Source organism: Trematomus bernacchii, unplaced genomic scaffold (assembly GCF_902827165.1).
Source record: "Trematomus bernacchii unplaced genomic scaffold, fTreBer1.1, whole genome shotgun sequence".
In the NCBI taxonomy this organism is placed as follows: domain Eukaryota; kingdom Metazoa; phylum Chordata; class Actinopteri; order Perciformes; family Nototheniidae; genus Trematomus; species Trematomus bernacchii.
This window is the reverse complement of record NW_022987313.1, coordinates 12,212,511-12,238,564: the sequence shown is the minus strand read 5'-3', so window position 1 is coordinate 12,238,564 and position 26,054 is coordinate 12,212,511. Positions and strand designations below refer to the sequence as shown.

Genomic DNA, 26,054 nt, shown 5'->3' with positions numbered 1-26,054 from the left:
CTATCTTTAAAACGTTTATAAAATGTTTTCTCTACTCATTTTACCTCACCAAAATAACGGTGTGCGTTCAGGCAGGTGAGAAGGCACGGGCACACAGAGACCTATTGAAAGAAGGCGCAGGCCTGCGGCTCAGAGCCGATTGTGTAATTATTTGACTTGGTCATACTGCAGCTTTATGCAAATGAGGGGAACAATGTACGACGATGGAGATTAATTCCTCCCTGGTCTGCCGAGTGAAAGGAAAAAGAATGCACTCTCTGCCAAGTGGCGCACTGCAGCCTACATTTAGCCATTATAAGAGAGGGAGAAAAAACAAATACACAATATATGAGGTATGCACAGAAACCATGGGGGAGCTGGTAAAGAAGTAGGCCACATTTGTCGTAAAAAAAAGTTGTCTTTGTTAGGCAAACAGCAGACTGCATAATGAGGGCGTTTTATAGAAACGGAGATTTGTTTTAATAAATTATTGGAGTATAACAAACATGTATTGTTTATAGGATTCAATGCAAACTTTAACATTGAATCGCTTCTTTCAGCAAAATAAGCCCACAAATCAACAATTCACGTCCTCATAGCACATATTTGCCCAAACAACAGTTCCCTCCAGCAACAACAGCAGTTTCCCTTATGTTATGTGCAGCATTTTTGCGGCACAAGCCTCGGCTGCGGCCTTCTTTGTCTGCAGCTCTGATTCCGCCCAGCACGCGCCTAGCTGTGGGCCAGATTGGTCGTGAGTCCTGTTTCACAGTTAAGAGGTCAATTTGCCTTTCAAACGAAAAAAAAGAGAGACGGGGAAATCCAAGCACGGGCAGACGTGGCTATTGTGCACAAAGACCAGAGGGCCTTCTTATTACTTATGTATGCAGCGAGATGTCTGATTTATATATCGAGTTAAACGGAGACAGACACGTGCCCTAAAATAAAGAAACACTCCATCCATAGTGTTTATTTAAGGCATAATAAAATAAAGGTCTATAAAATCTGGCTTATCTGGTTTGTTGGGAGGCCTGCAATGTGTGCAAAGGTCGTGCGTAAAAGAGGAGCATGGGTATACAAAATAAACAACTGTGAACCGAGTGGAGGTTGAAACAAGCTGGAATTCGGAGAATCTGGTGTTACAGTTGTGTCCATTAGGTGAGTTGCTTCTCTGAACCTCATCACAGCAGAAATTGAAAGAAACACAGCTTTTGGTTTGTATTTAACCAAGCTTGTCTTATCCCCGTCTTAATTCTAAATTGTGATGATCGTGGCAGTGACGGACATTTCCTTTCGCAGCTCCGGGGCCCCCAGAGGAGAGCCACAAAGCCGTGGCACGTGTGCATTTGTATAGGGGCCCATCAGACCGTAAAAGGAGGAGGGTCCCGGCGTGTGCCTCTGTCGGGGAGGGGCTGAGCGCACACATTAATGTAATAAACCGCCAGTACATCTGCTAAGCTATCTGCACATCCTCCAACGAAATCCACCAAACCCAGGCTGTAAGCCCTCCCACAATCAAATCCACTGGGATGTTGGTTTCATCCGATTGGTCGGGGATGCTGCAACAGGGGGGGCGAGAACAATAGCATCATTCCGGCATAAAAAGAGTGGAGCTATGCCTTGGAGACGAAAACATTTCAGCAACAGAAGAATCGATATACTGGGGAGATAAAGTCCCAGAAGCTTCTAGTGTTGCCATATTTTTAACAAACCTGGATACTCGAGACTTCACCCACCTCCCCGAAGTGCCTTTCCTCTCATACTCGCCAAGATGCCCAAAGGATTCCTGGTAAAAAGAAACAGGAAATCTACACATGTTTCCTACAGGACTCGGTCGGACGAAGATGACTACCAGGAGCATCCCACCCCAGCTGCCTTGCCGAGTTATGTGGACCCCTCCCCGCCGATGTCCGTGGCGTCCAGTCCGGAGCGCGCCGCAGCCTCTCCAGATTTCACAACAGCTTACGCGCCAGTGCCAAGACTGGAGAAGCCGGTGCTGTTCGGCAACCCGGAGGCGGTGTGCCAAGCGATCTACAGCCCCACCCGGCCCATCAGCAAGGAGCACGACAGGGGATATTTCGAGCAAAGTTTCAATCTGGGCTCGCCTATTTCTGCCGAGTCATTCCCCACACCTGCCTCCCTCTCCGGCCTGGACCAGCTCATGTTCGCCCCGGTCGACCTAAAGATCGGAACCAGCAACAGTAGCCGCAGCGGCACCACCAGCAGCCTTCCGGTACCGAGCAACCGGGTCGCCACCAAAAGACCCGCAGCTGACGGTACAGAACGTAAATCTAAGCCCGCCTCCAAGAAACCCAAAGCCATCAGAAAACTCAACTTCGAAGACGAGATGACGACTTCTCCCGTGCTTGGTCTCAAAATCAAAGAGGGGCCGCTGGAGGTGAAGCCGAGGTCGTCTTCCGCGGGGAACAAGCCTCTGGGGGAGTTTGTGTGTCAGCTGTGCAAGGAGGCGTACGAAGATCCATTCTCTCTGGCTCAGCACAAGTGCTCCCGCATCGTCAGGGTCGAGTACCGGTGTCCAGAGTGCGATAAGATGTTCAGCTGCCCGGCTAACCTCGCCTCTCACCGCCGCTGGCACAAACCCCGGACCACCGGAGCACCTGCCATGGCACAGGCTCAGGCCATCAAACATGAAACGGCCAAAATGCCACCCATGGGTGTCAAGTCAGTCACCGACGAAGCCAAAGACATGAGTGACAGAGACACCCCGAGTCCAGGTGTGTCCGAGTCGGGCTCTGAAGATGGCACCTATGACTGCCAGTACTGCGGGAAGAGGTTTAAGAGACAGGCATACCTAAGAAAACACATCTTGGCACACCAGGCCTTGCAAAAGAAAGTGCTGGAGGAGCACGGGTTTCAAACCGGCGACCGCCCGGCAGAGCAGGCTCCGGTCTTACCCTCCTCTTCAGCATCATCAGCATCATCATCATCATCATCATCATCATCATCATCATCATCCTCAGAGGAAGCCACAAACCAAAGCCCCCTCAACCTGAGCCCGGCGGACTGCCTGCTGTGCCCGGTGTGCGGGGAGAGTTTCACCAGCAGGGCCGGCCAGGAGAGACACCTGCGCCTCATGCACTCCTCCCAGATTTACCCGTGCAAATACTGCCCCGCCACTCTCTACAGCTCGCCGGGGCTCACCAGGCACATAAACAAGTGCCACCCCTCGGAGAACAGGCAGGTGATCCTACTCCAAATGCCGGTGCGCCCCGCCTGTTAGAGACAACACTAAACTTGTGCCTTTGAAGGGGGGATAACTTAAAAAAAAAGGAGAAACAAAAAAAGTGGCTTTGGGGTTAAAAAATAAGAGTTTGAGATGCTCACTGCCATAACTTTAGGCCAATGAAAGGCAGCCGGTTTGATGTTTAAGTGGTGTTTAATGAGGTGTCTTTTCCATGCCAATCAGTGATTGTTGAATGCTTCTCTCTATATTTGAACTACTTATAGGCCTATTTTGAGATTTTCTTTCTCAACTTAGTTTATCAAGAAGAAAAAAAAGAATACAAAGCGTTAGTTTGACTGTTAAAGGGTATTTTTCTAGGACAGCACATGTGTTCAATGATAGCTTCTAGACCTAAGAAATGTCTTAAAATTCTCAGAAATCCTTTTCCCCATCAAAGCCTTTTGAATTCACTATCACTGTAGCTTTAGGCTAGTTTGGGAATGACTTCGTATTGGTGGGAAAAAGAGAGTGACTGAGACATTCCCTGTTTAGTAGAACCACAAATGCCTTTAGTATAAGCCTAGTCCGACATAGCCTAAATACACATCCAAATCCCGCTGTATAACTGCCTTAAAAAAAGTCAACATAGACTGTATTAATTTTGAATGCTGGCACATATTTTATTATTATTATTATTATTATTGTTATTATTATTATTATGGAAGATTGTTGCAATATTTTTCATCATATGTTTATTTATTTATTTATTCAAATTATTTTATGTAACTTATTGTTGTGTTTGGTGTGATCTCTTCTGTGAATCGTTCTGGCAGTTTACATGTCGTATAGCCAAAATGTATTTTTATTTTTTGTTTTTTTGGGGTCAAATTCACGAGTTGTGCTAATTGTCGTGGGTCGGGTTTTAATCCTCAATCCCCACAGCTCTTGTAAAAAAAACAAACGTAAAGCTCTTACCTTAGATGCAATCTTTTTTAAGGACAAGTTATTTTTCTTAAATGTTGGCTTTTATAGCGCTTTGATTGTATGTGTACATCGTTGTTGTCTATCGAAATAAAATATTTTCAAAAGGACACGTGTCTCAAGGTGGTTGAACTTTCTCAGACAGAGTGGAAATAAGTATATGGTGGTAATTAACGAATACTTCATATTACTGGTGGGAATTTGGTTATGCTGACATGATGAGTTTGATGATCTTTTATAGTCTTTAGAATATCCGTGATGGGTTTTCTCTTGAGGGAAGTCTGGACAATTATTTCCAAAAAGCTTCATATAGGCTAATAATGCTAAGATTATTATGTAAATGAATACAGGTAGAACATATTAATTTATCAAATGAGATGAAAGTATGAGATGTTGGAAAAAGCCCTCTGACTTTGTGGTTATAATTTTAGAACCCACAATGAAACCATGTGCTTAAAAACTTGCGTAAAAGCTCTTTCAAAATAACCTTAAACGCGTATTTACACTACACTGACTTATGCTTTAGTATAAAACATCTGTCAATATAATCTTAAAAAAGTGAGTAAAATGCAGTTATTATTCTGCTTTTATGGCCGATCATGTGGTTTAAAGTGGACTTCCAAATCAGGTTACCAAGCAAGATGAATAAGAATACAATTTATCACCATAAAACTTTTAACAATGTCACTGTTTAACGTGTAATGTATCCTCTGCACCATCCCTCTCACATCGGGTCCCACTCCAAAACGGTGCAACTCTTTTTACTCGTCCCCAACAGGAACAGAAACCTCAGGATCCCCCCCGGCCAAACCTTTGCCTTCGATTCCCCGTTCACCAGCCTGATTCGCAGTGAATCATAGCTCCAGTGGCTCAATAGAGGCCGTTTCGCTGCCACAGAGAAGCACTTAGGGCCTAATCATAAATCCCCTCCTTAATACCATGTCAGGACATGACAGGAGGACAAAGAGGTGGTGGATCAAACTCACCTCTGGAGCAGTAAAACATCTGTCTTCTCTGGAAGACTCATATGCAGTTCGATGTGTGCTGATTTAGGGCACATCCGGGCTCAGTGGGCTTCATATCTGACCTCCAGAACCTGTAAGGCATTAATTCAGTTGTAAATTAGCACACAGCCTCCTCTTCAGACTTACAGAGACATACTGTCAGCACTGGGTTGACCTCAGAGCATTATTACTCATGGTATAACTTGCCTTATTTGTTGAAAAGATTACAAAAAATCTCCTTTTTGCTATAAAGATTTTCCTGCTTATTAAAACTCTCCAGCCTTCTCAGACTAAAAAAGAATAAAACCATGTGTTAAATGACTGTCACTCCCCCTTAGGGCATCAGTGACAGTACATCCAGACAGAGATATACTGTATTAGAAGTGTGAAAATAGACTACAGTCAGCAGTGTAACACATGAAAAAAGACAATCTGGTAGTAACAATCAGCCTGGGACACCCAGACCCTGCTTCATAAACTCTCTCGGGGTCAATGACTGAGGCAAACAGCGCTGAGCATGGTGAAAATGAGCTAACATTATCAGCTTCTTTCTCACCCTTTCTCTCTCACAGTTTTAGGGCTCCAATTACAGTCAAGTGCTTTTCCTGAGTCTTCATGTGACCCAGGCGAGGCAGGGCTGCAGTCTAGGTGCTGCAGCCTATGCACCTGTACCTCCTGGTGAGCCTCCATTATGCCAGCCTGCTGAGCAGCAGGGGAGACAGATGGGAGGGGGGTCAGGTTACCCTGCTGCTGCTAGCACGCCTGGGCCAGGGTCAGAGAGCCCATGGTAACAGCACCATCATGTCAGCACACACACTCTGGCCCACTCTGCTAAATCCGAGGTTACACAATTATTTGATGTGTTGTTAGGAGGGGGGAAAAAGGCACAAAGAAACTTAGAATTTCAAATTGATTTAATGAAATGTTTCAATTTTCACATTTCTAATAAAGATAGCAGGAATTCGGTCGTTAAAAACAGTTTGATATGTTGACAAGTAATGATGAAATCTTCAAGCTTTTTTTCCTCTTTCTCTTATACAAAGATTATATTACAGGCATTCATATATTTATATTCGGAAGGCGCTCGAGCCTTCAAATTTGACACAATGTACAAGGATTTTTCTAAAACGAGAAGAGAGAGAAAAAAACATACTAGGGCTAACACTAGTTCATTTTCCTCACGTATATAAGACACACAATCCTTATCTTGGTCCAAAACTAACATCTCCAGCCAACTAAACCACCAAAGGGGGAGCACAGACCCCTTTCTAAAGACATCTGCTAATAAACTACAATCTTTAAGATCAGCATCCTGGGCGGTTCCTTCAAGTTGGGGGGGGGGGGGGGGGGAATAACAAAAAAAGAGATGTGATCCAGGCCTATATTTATACATTCTTCAAAAAAAATGAATCAACCCAAACAAAAGGAGGTGACGTGTGCAGGTTAGTAAAGACAACAGACAGGAGAGCGATGGGGGGAAAGTAAGGCATAGTAGTGCAACAGATGGGGATAGAGTTGCAGCTTGGGTGGAGCCCTCTGAGGATGTGGGTGTGTGTGTGTGGAACACCTGGCTGCCATGACTACCCCGAGCGGGCAGGTTGGAGAAGTGAGCGTCGCCCCGGCTGTTGCTAGGAGGGCTGCTAGATTTCAGCTCAGGCATGCCACCTAAACCCAGAACACCCACTCCTCTCTTGGGAGGCGATGTGGGCGAGGGCGGAGGATCATGGGAAAGAGGAGGTGCCTCCTTGACTCCTATTCAGGGACGGAGCAGTGCACCACCTGTAATAAAGACTAAAAGAGAGAACCCCACAAATCCATCTGCTGCTGTTTTTGTTGTGGGAAGCACAAGACGCTGACCTTTAGAGACACAGAGAGGGAGGGGGGGGGGCTTTGTTTTAGACTAACTAATGATGGAGATGTGATGCAGGGTGTCTATGGTTTGTGTCACAAAAGAAGAGAAACTCAAATGTGCTTACGGGGAGGAGCATGTTAGAGGACAGACATAACACAGGCACTGTGAGAAGCTCCCTCTGAAACTCACACACTCATACACACACTCAAACACACCAGTGCATGGACTTAAGATTCACCTGAGGCTCTGGTGGCATATTTCCTCTAAAACAGCACATGAATAGATAATACAATACAACATCAAATAGTCCTTTCTAATATAAATCTAGCAAATAAAATGTAAAGCAATTTACATCCAAGAACGAAGAGAAACATTCAAATGCTAGGTAAATCAATGACAGTGCAAAAAATAAACGTTGGAATGTCGATGCCTTAGCTTCACAGGACAGGGGAAACTGATAGCGGAGGAAAGAGACAGGAGGAACTTATTCAATTACCGGACATGAGCCCAAGTTAACGACATCAGAAAACAATTACAAACGCAGTCTTTTCTCGTTTCAGCAGAGTTGCATAAATCAAATCATGACACAATCCATCGGAATTCATTTAAAAATGAAAATTAGAGGGGTAAAAAAAACAACACAACCCCAAACAGATTTTCTATTAAGCTCCAGTTAGAAAAGACGTCATTGATTGTCCACTCTGGGTTGAAGACAATTAAAAATCCTCCTGACTGCACGTCCTGCAGGGACTCAGAAAGTATGTGTGGTAGTGCAGGGAGCACGGACAGTTCTGGGGAGGCTATCCCCATGCATCAGTGTTTTTGTCTTCCTTTTTCAGTGTATGGAAGTCCATGAACATGGTCCAAACTGGTGCTTAAGAGCGACTTCCTGTCCCCCAGTGGCTATCTTTGACACAGCAGAAAGGTTGCGGCAGGTGCGGGAGGAGGTAAAAAAAGGCAAACATATTTATAAATGGATCCCAACATTTGTGCAGTTTTAGCATGATGCCATTTACAGCGGTGTCCTTCAGTGCTTTGTCACATTAAGTGTTGAGACGGTTGAGACACAGAAACAGGGGGAAGCAGTCTCCCTTTCCCTTAACATAGTAAGAACGTCTTACTCTCCAGTGCATAGAGACAACACTAGAAACATGAGAATAAAAATGACATTTCTTTTGATCACAGGTTCCTTTCACGACTTCTCATTCAAGTCTTCCTATGCTGCTGATCCTTATGCTGAAACCACCAGGGTGAACATAAATAGCGTAGTCACATGTCCATCTCGATTAAGCAGTTAAACACCACAACAAATAGAAATGTATCAACGAAAATCAATGATTGCCACTTAAATTAAAAAATTGCATTATGCTCCAGTTACATGTTTATATGACACGAAATAAAACAAAGAAAAACAGTACACGCCAAGAAACACTTGCAGTCACGGCTGGGTGTGTGAGGTTCTTTGAGAGAAAGATTAAAGGCTGCACTCGGGTGGGGAAAAGGGGACGGGATGAAGAGCTCAGTTGGAGGATTTGCTTATAGCGCTGGCTGACCGGCGGAGCTTTCCGGACACTCGGTTCTTCGTGGCACGGGGCATTGTGGGAGAAACCTGGTCCACGGGGTCCGTTGGTCCTGCGTTGTTTCCGGATTCTGTGCTCACGCTGCCGGTGAAGGAGCCTGGGAGAGAGATGGAGGGAGAGATTGTGGACAGGAAGAAAAGGACAACAATAGATGAGACAGAGTTAGACATGGCAGTGGGGTTCATCAGGTTGTGTGATTGCCATTTTATCCCAGCATGCTTTGTCATGCATTTGGCTGCTCCCACAAAACAAGATCACCTAGGTTTTTTTCACCGACATTCACAAAAACGTACAATTCAAACTGTCAAAGTGCTGAGATTTGAGTTTGTTTCACCCATTAAGCCATTAAAATTAAGATATGAGAAAGTGATTTCAAATATTTCAGAGATAACATGCTTCTTTCACATGCTGTGGGAAAGCAAAGCTTGTTAAAAGAGAAGCCGCCTTTCTTCCGAATACAGAGCTTCCAGATGCTTAAATGACATAAAAAAATGAGGCAACCTTTGTAGCTAAGGGTAAAAAAAAAGTATTCAGTTCACAGTGTGACAGCAAAATGCTTTGAATGGAAATAAAATGGCACATTATGCTCTTGTTGTGAACATGTGGAGCCTTCCCATTGTTAAGTATTGTCCTTTTTTAGAAAAAAACGTCACAGATAAGGGGACAGCAAGAATTAATGGGCTGGGAGGTGGGCATGGGGGGGACAATCAAGTATTGTGAACATCGCCCGGACTTCTTCAGTGTGCCCCTGACCAAACCCAGACCTGCTGCCTCCCCTCCCCTCCCCCCCCCCCCCCTTTGGCCCCCATGCCTCGAGTTTAAACAACTTTTCTGCTTTGTGGAGGTGGCATCTGGTTGCCTATTTTCTTTCCTATCCTTTTATTTCCTGCCATTTTTCCGAGGCATCTCAAGTTGCAGCGGCTAAAAGGAACGGCAGATGGCTGGAGTAACAGACACTCAGCAGCACAGTGGCCACCGGCAGCATCCAGGGCAGCGCTCACTGGGAGAGGAGGGCTGGGCTATGGATGAAACATAGGGTGTGTGTATTGTGAACGGCTAGAGGGGAGGCGAGGGGGGTCCGAACATGGATTCTCAAATCTGCATATGAATATAAAAAAAGGGACTGGCTTGGCAAAAAAAAAAGAAGAAAATAGGCTGGCCTGATGGACGGAATAATTCCTGCATTCCCGTATTCTTCTACTCATTCCTACAGTAAACACTTTGTGGGCTTAACTCCATCTGCATGTACTGCGAAAACATATGATAGACAGGAGGAAGGCAACCACCTATTACAGCTAATACACACTGACAATAGTGCGGTACAGTTCACCACCCACTCAACAGACTTCCCTTTTCGTTTAGCGGCCATTAAAACATGCTGCACTAAACAGTCATCACTCCCACTGTGGCACTTAATGACTGCGGCTGCATCGGTTAATTGATGTTCTTCACTGTATGGCCTTATGTAAGAATTCATTTTCATAGTAAGATACCGCTTGAAAAAAAAAATAACCCAGATCAAGAAGAGGCTAATGTATCATTATGGTCATTTTAACTCAGCATTTCCGCTCCTTGCTCAGCCCAATCTGCCTTACAGTGAGGTTCATTTCACATGGGAGGAATAAGGGAGAGAGAAAGAAAACAAAGAGGGTCTTTACATGGCCCTGCTATCCCATTGGTCCCCTCTGCAGCAGTTCAAACAAGGCTTTAGATGACAAAGACATCTTCCAGTGCGGCAGGTGTTAGTCTCAGAGTCTGCCCCAGGCAAACAGGCACACTCCAACAGGAGGAAATAAGGGGGGTGGAGGGATTGGAGGGATTGGGGGGGAAAGAAAGGAAAGAGAAAAGTGTTTGCTGGGGGAAGAGATAAAGGCGCGCCACATGCAGAAGCGAGGGCCAGAAGTGTAGCCGTATTGTTCATGCTGCTACTTAGTCAGGTGCTAATTGTCCCCACCGTGCATCACTTTCAATTACCAGCCTGGCCTAAACAGTAGGACACCCCCAAATAAACAGCCTGGTTTCTCTGTCCCGTTACCCCTTTGTCAGAGCACTCAGTAAATAAAGCTTGGTTAGTGCTGGATGGAGAGAAAGAAGAGTGGGAGGGGGGAACAGCCAGGATGAGGGATCGAGCGAAGGGGTAGGTAGGCCGCTGGACGGAAACGAGCTTCAGGTCTGACTCGGGGCTTACCTGCGCCATAAACAGTTTTTGGACCTTTATATTTTTAATCTAAAAGGGGAAAAACAGAGTAGAGCATCATGTGAGACACCATACCACAGTGCAGCAGAACACAACACAACGCTGCTGAAAAGTCAGTGATCCGAGGGAGACTCAGACAGCTTGTGTGGCGTCGAGGTTAGTCATCACTGGAAGGTTTCAAAAGTCACACAAGGTTAAATGTTTTTACGGCGATGAGTTAATCAACAAGTGCCATTTTTTATTCTGAAGATACCTTCAAGGATATTTTCTGCCAGTGCCTGTTAAATCTGTCCAATTCACATATTTCAAAATCAAGAAGATTTTGAAATCCAAACCATGAATGGTGGGCAGTTCACATGGCAACAACAGAAACAATTTGCACCACTGTTACTATTAAAGAGGGTTAGTGTGGGAGTGTAAAAGGGTTTGAAGAGGTTTTATCCACTAAAAAGAAATGTTTCTTATGTGCAGTTATTCATTAAGAAAGTTTCAAGGTTAAAACACAGACAACATCACAACACAATACAAAATGGAGCAGAGCAGTGCAGGTGAAACACAACAAGGGCAGAGCACTGTGGATACAGTTAGTATGGCAGATGGACTAGCTCATGCAGGACGCCATGATGCTGGTCTGAAGTTGCATGGTAAGAGTGAGGTTGCATTCAGGGTCATGGAGTTAACTGACAAGCCAAATATGTTACGAGAGGAGTAGAGGGTGGAGGTTAAAATGGTTCAAATACAGCTACTTTTATCCATTAGCATGCAGAATCTGAACTTGGGCCATTTTTTCTTTCAAAAATTGGCTCAATCAAGCGCAGCCCACATAGTTATTTGATGATGGCGGGGTTCACAATCATTTTAATGAATTAATGGATGGATGTTTGGGGGGCTGTGGCTGGGCGTCATGCCTAGTGAGGAGGAAGCAGGCAGAGTCTTACAGTCCAGTTTGGCCCAGGGGTACTCCATGTCCCAAACCATCCCCGGCCAACGCCTGCACGCTGTCATGGAGCATGGATGACATGTTAGTGGCAGCAATGGGAGCAAGAGCAGGATGGACTCAGACAGATGGATAGACAAACTTGCACACACACACACACACACACACACACACACACTCATACACACATGGGACGGCAGTGCAGCACATTTAAGAAGAATGAGGATGAGGATGAGGAGCAGCGTCAGCCAGCCATCACTGCTACATCGAAGCTTGATGGGACACAGAGTCTCAGGGTGATCGATTACAACGATAAAGGATACTTGGATGCATTATATATGTGGCCTAAAGCATTAAATACATTATGCCTATGGTTTTGAAAAGCTACAGACCAGCTTTCAGTTTATAAATACAGTTGATAAGAATACATGAAAACACACAGCTGTGGTGGCTGGAAGAAACTGCTAGAGTCAATTCAGCAACTACTGGACCGTCAATTATTACCCTGTTAAAACTGTTCTTTTTTCAACATTGGTAACCCTAAAGGGGCCATATTCTGCTCATTTTCAGGTTCATTATTGTATTTTGTGCCTCTACTGTCACTGTGACATGTTTATATGCTTTAATGTTCAAAAAGGTATTTATTTCTCTCATACAGTCTGTGCTGCAGCACCTCTTTTCACCCTCTGTCTGAAACCAGAGCCCAGTCTGCTCTGATTGGTTCGCTGGCCGGCTCTGCTCTTCTGCCAACAGCACAGGGTATTCCAAAGAAACAAAGTTGCCAATATGCAAACGAGTGTTTGACATCAAAAGATGACTTTAGGAACTACTGCTAGCTACTTTCATTGCAAAGAGATGGCACAGTGCCAACAGTGTCCGTTTGCAGTGTGGCCTTCATTATCGGGAGATCATAACTCTTGGCAGACAGGACCACATCATTTAAATCGAGGCTTATAGGGAACTAATCTAAATACAGATGGTAAAGCAAACTTAATAACGATAAGTAAAATAAATAAAAAAACGTTTATTGGCAAATGTCACACATCACAATTCCTTGGCTGCAACACAACTAAATAATAAAACAAATATATAATATCAAACTTTAGCAGCAGAATCATTTGTGAAATCTCTGAACCCACTGTTGAAATAGTTCACCTGAAAATAAAGTGACTGTGTTACAATATCGTCTGAAGTAAGTCCTGGATACAATATGATAGGACATAAACACACACCCTGACATTAATCTAGTAATCTATTTACACACGTTGATTCCGGAGAAATACAAATGGCCGTTCAGAACGAGTTTCCGCAGCAGCGAGGGTGACACGGTCAGCCTTACGGACTTCATTATGTCCTGGCCTCTCACATTAGCCACAGCAGCTCTGTCCCATGCTGTGAACGTTTATTCCAAAGCCTGGCAAACCTCACTAACCTGTCTCTGTCCAGACACAAAGGAACTCATGGTCAGCTAGATCTTCTTCCTCTCACTCACTTGCTCTCCCTGCCTCTATATTCCTCTGAATCTCAATTATATTTCCCCTCAGTCCTTCCCTTTAGAGTGATCGAGTGGTGGGGATGAGACGAGGTGACGAGAGGTCAGTTGGGGGAGATTTTACACCTCTCCCGGAAAGATGGGCAAATTCTATGATAATATAGCTGACTATATTTCAAAAGCCTGAATATCACACCTGCCGTCTCACAATCTGAAGTCCTACACACACAGACAGGCACACGGTCTCAGAAATCCAGACATGTCATTCTCACATGCCAGCATAGGGTAAAAATATTACATACACGTTGAACAACCCTTGAAACTGAGAAAATGTGAAAATGACACGACATCTATGGTGTGGTACTGTGGAGTGCTTTCCTTGTCAAAACAGAATGTGTGTCGGGATCCGATAGAGTGGAAAAGTGCAATCCCGTATTGATTTCAGTGCTGTGGCAGATCGATCAGAGCTGGCACAAGTAGGAAGAACAAGATAAGACACGTTTTCCATTCTATTCATCACAGACTGATAAGGGTGCAGTGCTGACATCCGCGAGCTGCTGTTTGCCGGTCGGCTCTTCTAAGTGTTGGTGAATGAGCTCATGAAGACGCACCCGCACACACACACACACACACACATACACACACACACACACACACACACAAGTATGCACTTTGCGGCCGCCATTTAACAAGGCTGCTTATATTCATAGGAAAGTAATTGCACGGAAAATATGCAGTTTGGAAACAAGAAGGGATGAAAAAAGTAGTGTGAGTGGGGCTTGAGGAAGTGGAGAAAGCAGAGCGTTTGAAGTCAGTCGGATAGCATGAAGAGGCCGGGCCAGTCGTTTGATATTCATCAGCGCACGTAGGCGAGGAGGAACATTGGAGATGAGGGAGGGTGGAGGAGGCAAGGATGGAAAACAGGTGTGTTGTAGAGCAGAAAAAAAGAGGTAATTAAGAAAGGTAAAAGAAGGGATAACGCACAAATGTGATGAAGGGCTGGGATGGAGAACCTGATGGAAGGGGGCAAAAACATGGAATAGAAAAAACCTAAGGGAGAACAGAGGTGCAGTTTGGGTAGTTTCTCACCTGTCCCACTCATTGGATAGCCAGGAGAGGGGGAGAAGACCTGTGAGGCAAAATCTTCGAAGGTCATGACCTCTCTGTGGTTCTGAACAATGGCCTCCAGGTAGAGCGCCCGCTCCTCATAGCTGGTTAGTTCTCGTTAAGGCACAACATATGATGACATGTTGGAGAAGAAAAAGGTAGCAATACAGAGTTAGCATTTCAAAGTAATTAAACCTCAGAATAATCACATTTCAGAACATCATTCTGCACATCTTGTCAGTTATCATAGCCACAGTTACACATCACATATTTTCAGTGGCGCGCTGCATATACATGTGCTGAGAGCAAGAGGCAGGGCAGCTCCACCATCAGCAACCCAGCCAGAAGCGAAGAGGGAACAATCAGCCATGACACACAGCCCCAAATGAGAATGCAGTCTCCAAAATAATCATAAAAAAAGAGAGAAAGAATACATGACTGCTGGCGTGATGCTCCACACCTCTCCTCTCCACCCTCTCGTGCCTCTCTTCTCTCTAATAGAACCCCTGCTGCAGGCAGCATGTTTAGGACCTCCCTCCCCGATGTGCTGCCTGCCACTTCTCCGTGCCATCAGGGGGAAAATTGGAGCCATTTGAAATTCAGAGTGACAAGCAGTGACTGGAGCCTGGGCAACCAGCATGCAGGATGGATGGCCGGATTTGAAATGGGAAAGCTTAAATTAATAAATAAATAAATAAATAAATAAATAAATATAGGCCTGCAAAATGGCTGCCGGATGAGGGTGGAAAACATTCAGGTGGCCATTATCATATCATTATCATAGATTAATCGTAAGTCTGTTGTGGAATGGAGGCAAGTGCTGGGTAAAATATGGTGCAGGGAACTACTGGAGTGAAAAGGTCTGTCTGATGGCATAATGATAGTAAGCACTTTTGAGATTTAACAGTGTGTGAGTGTGTTAGACAATGAGCCAGATTATTCTCACGGCTGTCTGTTGTGGCCATTTTTCTTTGATAGAAAACACCTCACAAATTGCTTGTCAAACATATGCATACTCACTCTCACACAACTCAAGTCGCTCTGCACAGAGCCCCCTCCCCCTCATCTCATTACCACTGCCAGGGTGGAGTGGCACTGGGCTGTTGCTGACGCCAAGGCTGAACCAGGCTGAGCTGAGATAGGCTGGACTGGGGTCTGGGTTAGATAGATAGGACGCGACAGTGACTGGGCGAGGGGCCTGCTGTGGGCACATGCCGCCACAGCAGGGGCCAAAGCAGCCATGACCAATGGCTTTGAGGGAACCGTGGCAAAGGCAGGGTGACGGGCACCTGAGCCGGGAGGCACCAGAGGGGACGCTGGCCAAGCTGCTCAGGGACAGACAGGGATGGACAGAGGGCAGTCCGGGACAAAGGATGGGGAAAATAGGGAGCAAGATGGAAGTGCTATGCCGTACCACACCCTATAAACCAAATAATTACAATTATTTAAAAACAGATAGCTGCATATCAAGTGGGACAAGTTTTTGGTGTCGAGAACGCTAAGGTTTTTGATTGTAGTCAAGCAGTTTTGATCAATCTGGAACAAAAGAGGCAGGATGCATTGTCCAAGGTTGTGGAACACGATCGGATATCGTCTGATGGTGATGTTCTGATTTGTTTAAAAATGTCAAATGGCAACAATTTATTTCGTATGCGTCGTCTTTCAATTACAATTCCGGATCCCAATCAGAAATATTGGCTGTTGCCCAAGAAGCTTAATCAGCGTAAGATAGATAGCCGAGGGGTCCCAAGGTTACATAAAGGTAAATAAAGCCTTGTAAAACTAATATAGTCTTTTGACAAACAAGCATTTTTGAACCAAGGAAAGCAAACGTTGGAGACAAATACTAGCTAGTAGGTTTAAAAATAAAATAAAAAGTATTTATGTTGTTTCTTTCCATGTTAAAACTATTTGGAACTCTGCCCTTTTCAAATTGAGATTTTTTGGATGCTTGTCAGGACAGAACTCCAAAAAATCCATTAAAATAAAAGCTCATATTTCCTGCCTTAAGGAGAAGAGGAATGGAAAGACCTGACCAGGATCTCCATTTAAGAGCATGATTTTGAGTAAAAGCCTCTTGAGCTCTATATCTGTCTTCCGGTCTGCCAGGCATGCAACGTCACTGTTTTCTGTCACTTGCTGGAAACAGTATTGGACAAGAGTGGGCATCCCAGTCTCTGCTGCCATGGTAACTTGGGTCAAAGCTCTGTGTGGTGGGCCATATTCAGGCTTTTATGGATGACAGACACAGAGAAAGGATGTTTGTAAAAAATAACAACATGTGCCCAAATAGGTGATAAGTGGAAGACAAAATATAGTAGCACTTAATGAAAAGAAATGAGAGAAGTTAGAAGGAAGTGAGCAAATGAAAGAGACGGGAAGACGAGAAGAGAGAAAGAGAACCTCGGCACAGCGTGGGTCAACATGGCCATATGGCTGTCCATTATCAGAGATGCAGATGACTGGAGGCCTGTTATTGAGATTCCTAAAGCAAATATTGACTCCAGCTGGAGCAGACGCTCTCGCTGACTCCGACACACGCCTCTCCTCCACTACTTCCTTCTGCTGCCCTCCATCCAAGTCAAATGGATTATAGTGGGTGAGAAATTATTAAAAAAACTTCAAAGAATAAAATCAAGGGAGATAGTGTAGAATTATCAAGAGACGAGAGAAAATATAGAGCCACAGGCTGCCGGGGAGAAAGACAGGCGGTTAGGGAGACTAATAAAAGGTATTTTGGAGACGAGTGAAAGCGAGAGCCATAATCAGCTCACTTAAGTAAATGTACGGAGCTATCTGTCAGTAAAAAAAAAAAATTGCTGCACAGAAATCAGAGCTGATGCACAGCGAGGGGTAATCTTGCCTCCCGCACTCCCTCACCTTTCTGCTCGTCTCTAATTACTAAGCCACAGGCACAGCTTGTTCCGCTGTATATGCACAGATGCGGCTGCCTCTGCGCAGTAACTTAATCAACGGACACGTCCAGAACAGTGACGCAAAGACTATGCCCATGTCATGGACACCAAACCTGCTGACACTGACCTAGTTTTAGGGGGAAAGCTGCAGCTATGATGGTGATCAGCATCATGTTGAGACAAGCTTCTCTGAGAATATGGATCACAAAATACAGAATGTTAGTCTGCCTTTTTTAGATCGACTATTTCTCTATATCGCATCAAGCTACTCTATATTGTGTGCTATACAAATCCTCATAAAGCTAGGGATGAAATGTATAAAAAGGAAAATGCAGACAGGTCTACATTTCCACAGATGGACTGCAACTTAAGTCACCCGTGAGATAACTGTCATTTACAGCTGAACTGGGCGGACAGGCAAGACAAGCCCGAGTATTGGAGGAGAGCGTGTTGCACCACTTTGGGAATTTCCAAGGAACCCCTACGTTCCAAGCCGCTGCATTCCTATTAGGGAGAAGAGAGGGAAACCAATGTAATGCCTATGGAGCGTGACAAACATTGGGATAGTAACGAGAAATAAAAAAACATCAGAGTTAATGTGAAACAACTTTAGTTAGGGGATTTTATGTCTAGAGACATGGAGGATGTGGAAAGGGCTTTGAGAGTAGGGAGGGATTTTTATGGTTTAAAGAAAAGTACAAATCTAATCTATCAAATACAACACATTTGTTTTAGTGGTCATTGTATGCCATATCCCCTGCATGCCCTCTCTTTTTTGAGGACAAAGGAAGTGACTTATGGCCAGCATGTTGTTTCTTAGTGTAGATGTGTATGAATTGTGCAAAAACACACACAATGCAGCTAAAATGGCATAGAATAAAAGGTGTTATATGGCCGAAAAAGCACCATCAGAGTCAGAATCCAACACCGTGAAACCTGTGAATGTGCATGTGTATCTGAGTTGGCCTACGTGTACATGCATATGTATCTGTGGGTGTGTGCACATATGTATACATATGCATGCATGCTGTCCAGATGGCAAGAGATGGGGGGGGGGGGGGGTTCTCTTGGGGAAGGGTGGGGGTCAAGCATCTTTGTGGATCAAAGCCAAGGTCAGGGCAGCTGCAGTGGCCCATGTTCAAGGTGAATGGAGGCCTCAGATGGCTCTTCATTAGCAGGCTGCTCCGTCCCTGCTGGACCCCATCAGCCAACCGCCACCGAGCCTCATCATCCTCTCCCTCCCTTCCTCTTCCTCTGTCCACAGGGACCAGTCCTGAAAACACCCGTCCACTGGGATCCATATTGTGACGTGTGTAACCCCACCCAGCCCACAAGGACACGCACACATGCTCACACAGGCGTTTGTGCATAAGCAGGTACAACACACACTGACACTATTCACCCCCACACACTGTTCCCCCAAAAGAGCCAATGTTGACCTCTAAACTGGAGTCTCTCTGGAGAGCAGCATCCTCCTGACCATCCAGCCTCCGTCTTTGTGTTGCTCAATCCCCCTGCTGACAAAAGGCCTCACGCCACTACTCGCCTTGACACACACTCAACATCAAACTGAACACACACATCCTTTGAACACACACAGCCAGCAGGGAAGTCAATGGCTTCTAAAAGTAAACCTCTCAGTTTATATTCAATGTTTTCTTGCCATTTGTTCACCACCAGCACATTGTGCGTATACTGGAGGCCAAAAAAAACATATGAATGTATTTTGTTTCTCACTAAAACATAGTCTTTAATTTGATTTTAAATCTGCATTGTTAACATCCATGTAAACAAGTGTTTGCAGTCTTCTATTCCCCTATTTCGCGTGTTGCAACATCTAATTCAACTGCCGTTCAACAGAAATGCATGAATCATCAGCATACATTTGATTTATTTATAAAAACAAATGTACCAACATTTACTATCGGACTAAAACATGATTCCTTAGTTCAAACGTTATCAGGTCAACCTATATAAAAAAAAGCGTGAACACCAAGCAATGGCATTCAAAGAGTCTTTTAGGTACCCCAAAAGTGCTGACCACCATATGTTTTGAACCAAAGATTCTTTCAAGGTTCACCATGTGGTCAATCTCAGTAAAGGTTATGTGGGGGTCTCGGTCAGGAGAAGACAAACCCACTGACCGCAGCTTGACAGTCCATATGGAGTTTGCCAAGGGGAAGTGCATGGATTCTGAGAGCATGGTGGGACAAAAGATGATTCGGTCTGCCAAGTGAACACCAGTGCTATATCCAGTGGGGACCAGATAATGAATACTATACCCACAGTGAACTACACTGGTGGCAGCTTCATGCTGTAGGGATGGCTGTCAGCAGCAGAGACTCGTTAAGACTGGAGTGGGTTCATTTTGACTAGCAATGTCAAAATCCAACTCTGGAAACCCGTTTCATGTTTTTTGCTAAATAATAATAGATTGTGTGTGGATATTTCTGTTTACAGTATTTACTCTCACTTTCAGTAATTGCAGACATGAGAAGAATGAATTAAACAGAAGCACAGAGACTCTCACACACAGCTAATCTGTTGATAAGGCGGAGCAGAGGGTGAAGGTCCAGATTAGGCAATAGAGCATTAGAAGGGGTTTTAAGACGCTCCATACGGACATTTCACTACTTAAGCTCCATTTCTATCTACTAGTGCAGGGGGGGGGGGGGGGGGGGGGGGCTGTCCTATGGTCAAAGATGTCCTAAGGCTAAACTCTCTCTCTATGAAATGTTCATAGTCAAAATGAGGCATGTCAAGTCAGATAAGGAAATTCTCCCCCACAAAAAACGTTTAAAAGGCAGACGGACATTTGTAAAAGAGGCACCCAGAGGATGACACTATTGAAGTTTTGAATTATCATTAGGGTTGGGAACCGAAACTCGGTTCCAGATGAGAACCGATAAGAAAATGCCGGGTACCGGGTACCCATACAAAATACACAATTTCGGTTCTGCTTAACGGTTCCTAAACGCGTTGCATGAAACGGCATCATGTAAGTTGCGCTGACAGGCGACAGAGGTCCACAGTTGCCCCGCAGCGAGGCTCCCCCCGCCCTCCCGTAGACAGTTCACGAGCTCAGTCACTTCATAACACCAAAGATGGGTCGCGGTAAACGCTCTACAGTGTAATGCCTGTTAATAGCTTGCCACAGGCATAGCTCAGTTCAAATAAAGCACAGCTATTGTGCAATACATTTGTATTGCATGTATATTTTTTATTTGTAAAAATGTCAGTTAAAGCTTAAAAGAATAAAGATATCTTTGTTATCTAAACGTTTGACCTCTTTCTTTTACAATTTTGGAATCGAAACTGGGAATCGATAAGAACCGGAATCGATAAGCAGAACCGGAATCGATAAGCAGAACCGGAATCGGAATCGATACATTTCAAACGATACCCATCCCTAATTATCATCCCTTGCAGGCCTGCCTAGAGCAGATAAACCATTGTGTTGACCTCTTTGATTGTCTTATTTTGGAAGGAAGAGGTGCAACTGACACCAGGGGCCTCATGTATAAAGCCTTGCGTAGGATTGGCGCGGGAAGGTTGCTTACGTAGGACAAAGCAAATAAATACGCACCGACACTTTCTGATTCATAAAAGACTGCGTACCGGCGCAGGACTTGCGTACGGCACATCCTACGCCGGTTTCCCTTTATAAATCACAATCAACTCGAAATGCGGCGCAGCTTTTGCGGGCTTCACGTAACGCCCATATTTGCCTATAAATAGTCAAAGAAACGCCCATTCATTCATTCATTTTGACGGACTGCATGAAGAAGATTGCAGGAAATGACGACAGGACAGCTAAAAAAGACATCTCACACCGTGTCAGATTCTGGTTATTTTGGGGAGGTCGAGATAAATCATATTGTTTGGTGGATGCAGTTTGAACCAGAGTAGCAGCATGGAGGTCGGATCGTCACCAAAATAAATAAATAAGTGGTCCGAAAAAGGTTAATGACAAAAAAAAATACACATAGCCTTCCTCAGGCAGTGTGTTTGTACCGGGGACAGGAGACACCCCCTTGATGAGAAACTGTAAGAAATGATCGGGGAATCCCTCCGGAGTGGAGTCATGACGACTGGATCTGAATTATTTTGTTGTATTTGGTGGTTTGTGTTCCAGCTGTCGATCAGCAACTATATATCCATAATCCACCAGTTAAAGGAAATACAACTAATGTGTTGTGTTATATTAGCTGTACAATTGACCACATATGGTGTTCTTAGTTTCCATACCTCCTGTGTTTTACAAGCGACTTATCAAGTAGGCTATTGGCGAACGGCATAAAACATGATTAAACGTGATAGTATATAAAACCATGCTCGTATCTACAACCTATAGAAATGCTAAACGGCGTCAGTTTAAAGTAATTCTGTCCTCCTGTTTACCGCATCATTTATGAGAATACATTTCTTAACAAGAGAACATAATCGAGGGGTGATCAATAACATTTCCGTATTTATTTATTTCTCCAAGTTATGTTTTTGTGTGCACTGAGGAGTCTCAAACAGGCGTTTGTTAAATCATTTTAATCAATGTTTTATCATATATGAAGAATTCATTTTCAATGAGGTAACATTTTATTTATGGTATTATTTCCACATATTTCTCTCCATTCTTCCTTCTGCCAACGGTATCGCAGTTTCTCGTCTCTCCCGTTTTTGTGCTTAGTGCGTACGCATGGGTCAGAGTTTGCGTGGAGGACCGCACATTTTCCCGTCAAGTTAGTTTTTTATAAATCGCAAACAGTGCGTAGAAACTGGCGTACGCCATCTTTCGTGCGTACGTACCGTTTATAAATGAGGCCCCTGGAGACTACACCTTTACCAAACACAGACACTTTCTGGTTATAAGGCATGTGTACGTTATCCTCCGAGAAGACACAGTTTACTATCACATCTTATGATTCTTGAAGTTTTTCTTGAAGAACATGCAATAAACTAAACATGAGCTTTTCCATTCATGGGGAGGAAACAGTCCTACGCTCCTAGGGCTTCCACGGAAGCAGCCAAGGTTAATCCTGTTTATGGAAGCGCTGGAGGTAAAAGGGGCTCTTGTAGTGAAGAGGGACAGTTTAGAGATGAGGTGGAGGGTGCCTTTAGGTGCTTGACCCCCTCCTCTCTTAGCCCCACATCTGCCCATTAACCTGGGCCAATCAGCTTGACCTTGGTGAGGAGAGGAGCTCAGGAGTAGCTCACAGAGCCATTGACTCCCAGCAGTCACATAATTGGCCTGTTAAGAGGAAGGGATGGGGGGTGCTTAGTTGTGCCTGGGTGCCAGTGCAAGCGGTGTGTAAAAAAAAAAGAGAAACAAGGAGATGTGGTAATTATTTTTTGTTGAACGGCATAGTGTGTCACGCTCTTATATCACATGCGCACTCACAGCAAAGTTGTCCGATTTGACTGTCCATACATAAGAGTACATTTAGGAATGTACAGTCTTTTCATAGGTGTTGAACAAAAAAAGGGTGTCAGATTCGAAAAAAGACTAGTGGCAAAGACACACCTTTAAATGGAATACAGGCTGTTGTTATTACCAGTAATTTACACTGGCTATCATAGGAGGTAATAGGAGCAGACTGGTGTCACATGACCGTGTTTAAATCAACAGGGATCACAGAGTCATCTCCAGGAGGAGACTGTATATGGACGAACTGCTACTCATTATGGAAAAGGAGATAAGAGGCAGGAAATGGCGGGGAAATGTAAAGAGGTAATACACAGGCAAAGAGAAAGGGTGGAGACGCTGAAAACGAAGGATAGAACGATGGAGAAACAAGGTGGAGAGAAGGGAGAGAGTGGGGGAAAGAAGGATAAAGCCGGGCAGGTGTTGATTGGAGAGAGGCCAGGCGGTGAGTGCCAGCGGTACCTGTTGTCACAGCGAGGGCTGAGGTGTGAAGCCCGTCTCAGCAGAGGCCCTGAGAGGTGTGAGGTGATTATGGGAAAACGGGGAGGAAGACAGAGACATTTAGACGGGAGAGACGCGGAGAGAAAGAAAGATAGGGACAGAGAGAGTGAATGTGGCGATAAAGCTTGCTGCTGGAATAATGGCAGAGTGGGAAGGAACAACAGATTGAGATGGATAAAGTGAGAGCGTGTATGACAGAAACTAGCCAGTAGGGTGATTGTATAGTGTGTGTGTGTTGTGTGTGCATGTGTGTCCCAATCCCATTTTATATGGCAGCTACTCAAACCTTGGTGTCTCATTAAACAGCTTTTTGCTGTAGACTCAGCAGCAGGACAGAGAAAAACGTCTGAATGTGTCACAGATGCATTATGATGAGTGGAGGTGTTTGTGTGTTCATTTTCTGGGTGTGCATAGACATACATGAGATTAGATGCTCCAGTAGAATAGCTGCTTTCAGAAGAGTTCTTAACAAGTAGCCTAATTAGGAGCTGGTCCAGAAAACCGGAGCTTGTGAGTCCCTGAGGAGCCGGGTCAAACAGTAAGCCCAGGTTAATGACACCTCCTGAGGGGCGAGTTTCCCCACAGCGAGAGCTTTCTAAAGCTCCAACCTCCACACCTCTCTGCCGTCCATCTGGCATTCAGACAACGGGATGGGAAGTTATGGCTGTGACATCACTCCTAACCTGTGACATCATCACTGCCCATCAGTGATTTCACACAGGTTTGCCACAGCTGCAGACTAAATCTGATGTCTGCTAGCTGGCATGAGCAGGTTATTTATGAGCTGATTGGATAAAGTAGTCACCCATTTTCTCAAGTCTCTGGCGGACCACCATTCCTCTGGGAGACAATAAAAATCGATTTCTGCTCCCCGACAAATCACAAGACAAGCACCTACACCTAAGTCGATGTTGACCTTTAAACTATGTTTGGACAGACCGTTGGGGGCCCCAGAATATAAATGATAATGCAACAAGTAAGCCTCACACCACAGAGAAACCACAAGACAACTGGTGACATCATAATTTGTCGTGGCGCTGTTTGTTCAGCACAACATGACTGCCATCAAAGCCTACTGGGGCTTGTGTATTCAGATGAGCTGAGTCTGTAACCAATCTCGTTTTGAAAGGACTCTGGTCTCCATTGATGAGTCCTAACGCAGCAGCCTTAGATGTGAAACACAATGGATCGACATGATTAATCAAACACAGGCCCATTACAGGCAGACAGTCACGCAGGCCTCCAGCGTGCATTAACAGAAAGTCATAATAAGATGAGCAGAGGCTCACAGGGATGAAGATGAACAGATACAGCTCTGTGACTGGCCGGGTGAGAGTTCTCTCTGAAGGTCTCCTTTGTCAGTGACGATGGCCAGAGTGGTATGAATGCCTTCTGGAAACCTTATTAGGTCAGTACAAAGGTGTGCATCTTATTAGTTATCTGAGGTGAATATGCGTCATATTTTCTTTTCTGATATATGAATTGTTCAGAATCGAGACAGGACCGAACAACGGCACCTATCTGATCTCAATTTGAACTTTTAATAAAAAGTCAAAGATGAGAAAGAGAAGGGCACGCTGGGGCGAGACTTCCATTGAAATCCATCTGATTACTTTCTTTCAACTGTCATGTGGAAATGTATAGCTTGATAATTATTACCTCCAGGGTACAGATTCATACTCTGCCCACCTGTATCCACCTCAAAGCATGGCAGCAATCAAAGTCATCTGACGTTCCATAATCTGTTTGACACATCTAGAAAAACAGTCTGACACTTAAATTGTACGAGGAGTGTGCCAACCTCTGGGTCACGCCAAATGGGCTCTGATTTTAACCCTGCGATAACACTGTTCAGACAAGCACTGATGAAATATTAAAACTAAAATGAACGGAGGATTTTGCAATTTTAATGATGCTTGTGGCATGTGCGTCCGAATAATTGTGATGCCTTAACGCCAAGCACCTCGATCTACTTCCCCTCCAAGACGCGCTGCTCATGAAGTCTCTTGTTCCTCCATTGCCCCCTCTGTGAAAGGTTCATTGGACCAATTAGGCTGCTTGGCCTTATGCAAAATGCCAGGCATTTAGCGGGGAATGATAATGATTAGCGCCGGGATACAGCTGTGGTGAATGCACAGAGCAGAGAGGGTTAGTTACTGGGGCCAAGAGTGATTTCATTTGCCCTCATATTTGCATTTTGGACATATTTCAATTCATTCTATTGTGATTACAAGGAGTCTTATCTTTGGTACCATATGAAGACCAGTCAGGCCAAGTCTAACATACTTCTCAAATAGTTATAGGTCTTCTTGTTGGTCTTAATGTGCTGGGTGGTTAAGGGCCTTGATGACAGTCCAAGCCTTCTACCTGAATTGGGATATGTATACACACATAAGCATGCACACATAGAGAAACCCACACACAAAACCTTGGGCAAAGAAAGAAAATGGACTTCTGTGTTGGCAACAGCTTTTTTCCTAATCCTCGCCCCTGGGCTATATTGTGCAGTCAAGCAGGCTATTACATGGCAACAATTAGGGGGGCTGGAGCCCAACACCTGGTCGTCTCCTATTCGGGCCCTTCAGTGGCAGCTGACTGTACAGTCTCACAGCCAGGTGGCCCTCCTTCAATGACATTAGCTAGTCACTCCAGGGTTAATCAGGAGCCTGCCATCATCCAGTGGGCATGCATAGAGCTCCATTCACACCGGGAGCTTTTATAGGGGGGAAAGGGATGATGCAGACAATGTTGTTATAAAAACTTCAACTGAAGAAGTCTGAGAGCCCAGATAATCAAAATTAACTTGAGGGAGGGGTTGGGGCCTCTTGGATTCGTGGCCTAACTTCAGCACACTGCCTTGATTGGCTCAAGCGGAGCTCGCCGCACATCAACTGTGCATCCTGCGG

The 26,054-nt window shown here is 44.7% G+C and overlaps 2 protein-coding genes across 5 annotated transcripts in view; one reads left to right on the top strand and one right to left on the bottom strand.

The window, feature by feature from the left end:
- The first annotated feature begins 1,539 nt into the window (after positions 1–1,539).
- insm1b (insulinoma-associated 1b) lies at positions 1,540–4,254 on the top strand. Its single transcript, XM_034126350.1, has one exon. The coding sequence runs from the start codon at positions 1,751–1,753 to the stop codon at positions 3,218–3,220; it is 1,470 nt and encodes a 489-aa protein (XP_033982241.1). The 5' UTR covers positions 1,540–1,750; the 3' UTR covers positions 3,221–4,254.
- Positions 4,255–6,044: 1,790 nt separating this feature from the next.
- Positions 6,045–26,054, bottom strand: part of ralgapa2 (Ral GTPase activating protein catalytic subunit alpha 2) — a 100,511-nt gene continuing 80,501 nt past the window's right edge. For 3 of the 4 annotated variants that reach the window (XM_034125459.1, XM_034125452.1, XM_034125435.1), the window contains 2 exons: positions 14,296–14,417; positions 6,045–8,677 (listed from right to left, as the gene is read on the bottom strand). In XM_034125459.1, coding sequence (XP_033981350.1) covers positions 8,520–8,677; positions 14,296–14,417 — 280 coding nt within the window. In that variant the 3' untranslated portion in view covers positions 6,045–8,519. Of the gene's footprint in view, positions 8,678–10,768; positions 10,808–14,295; positions 14,418–26,054 lie in introns of all 4 variants that reach the window. The other variant, XM_034125445.1, reaches the window with a different exon arrangement.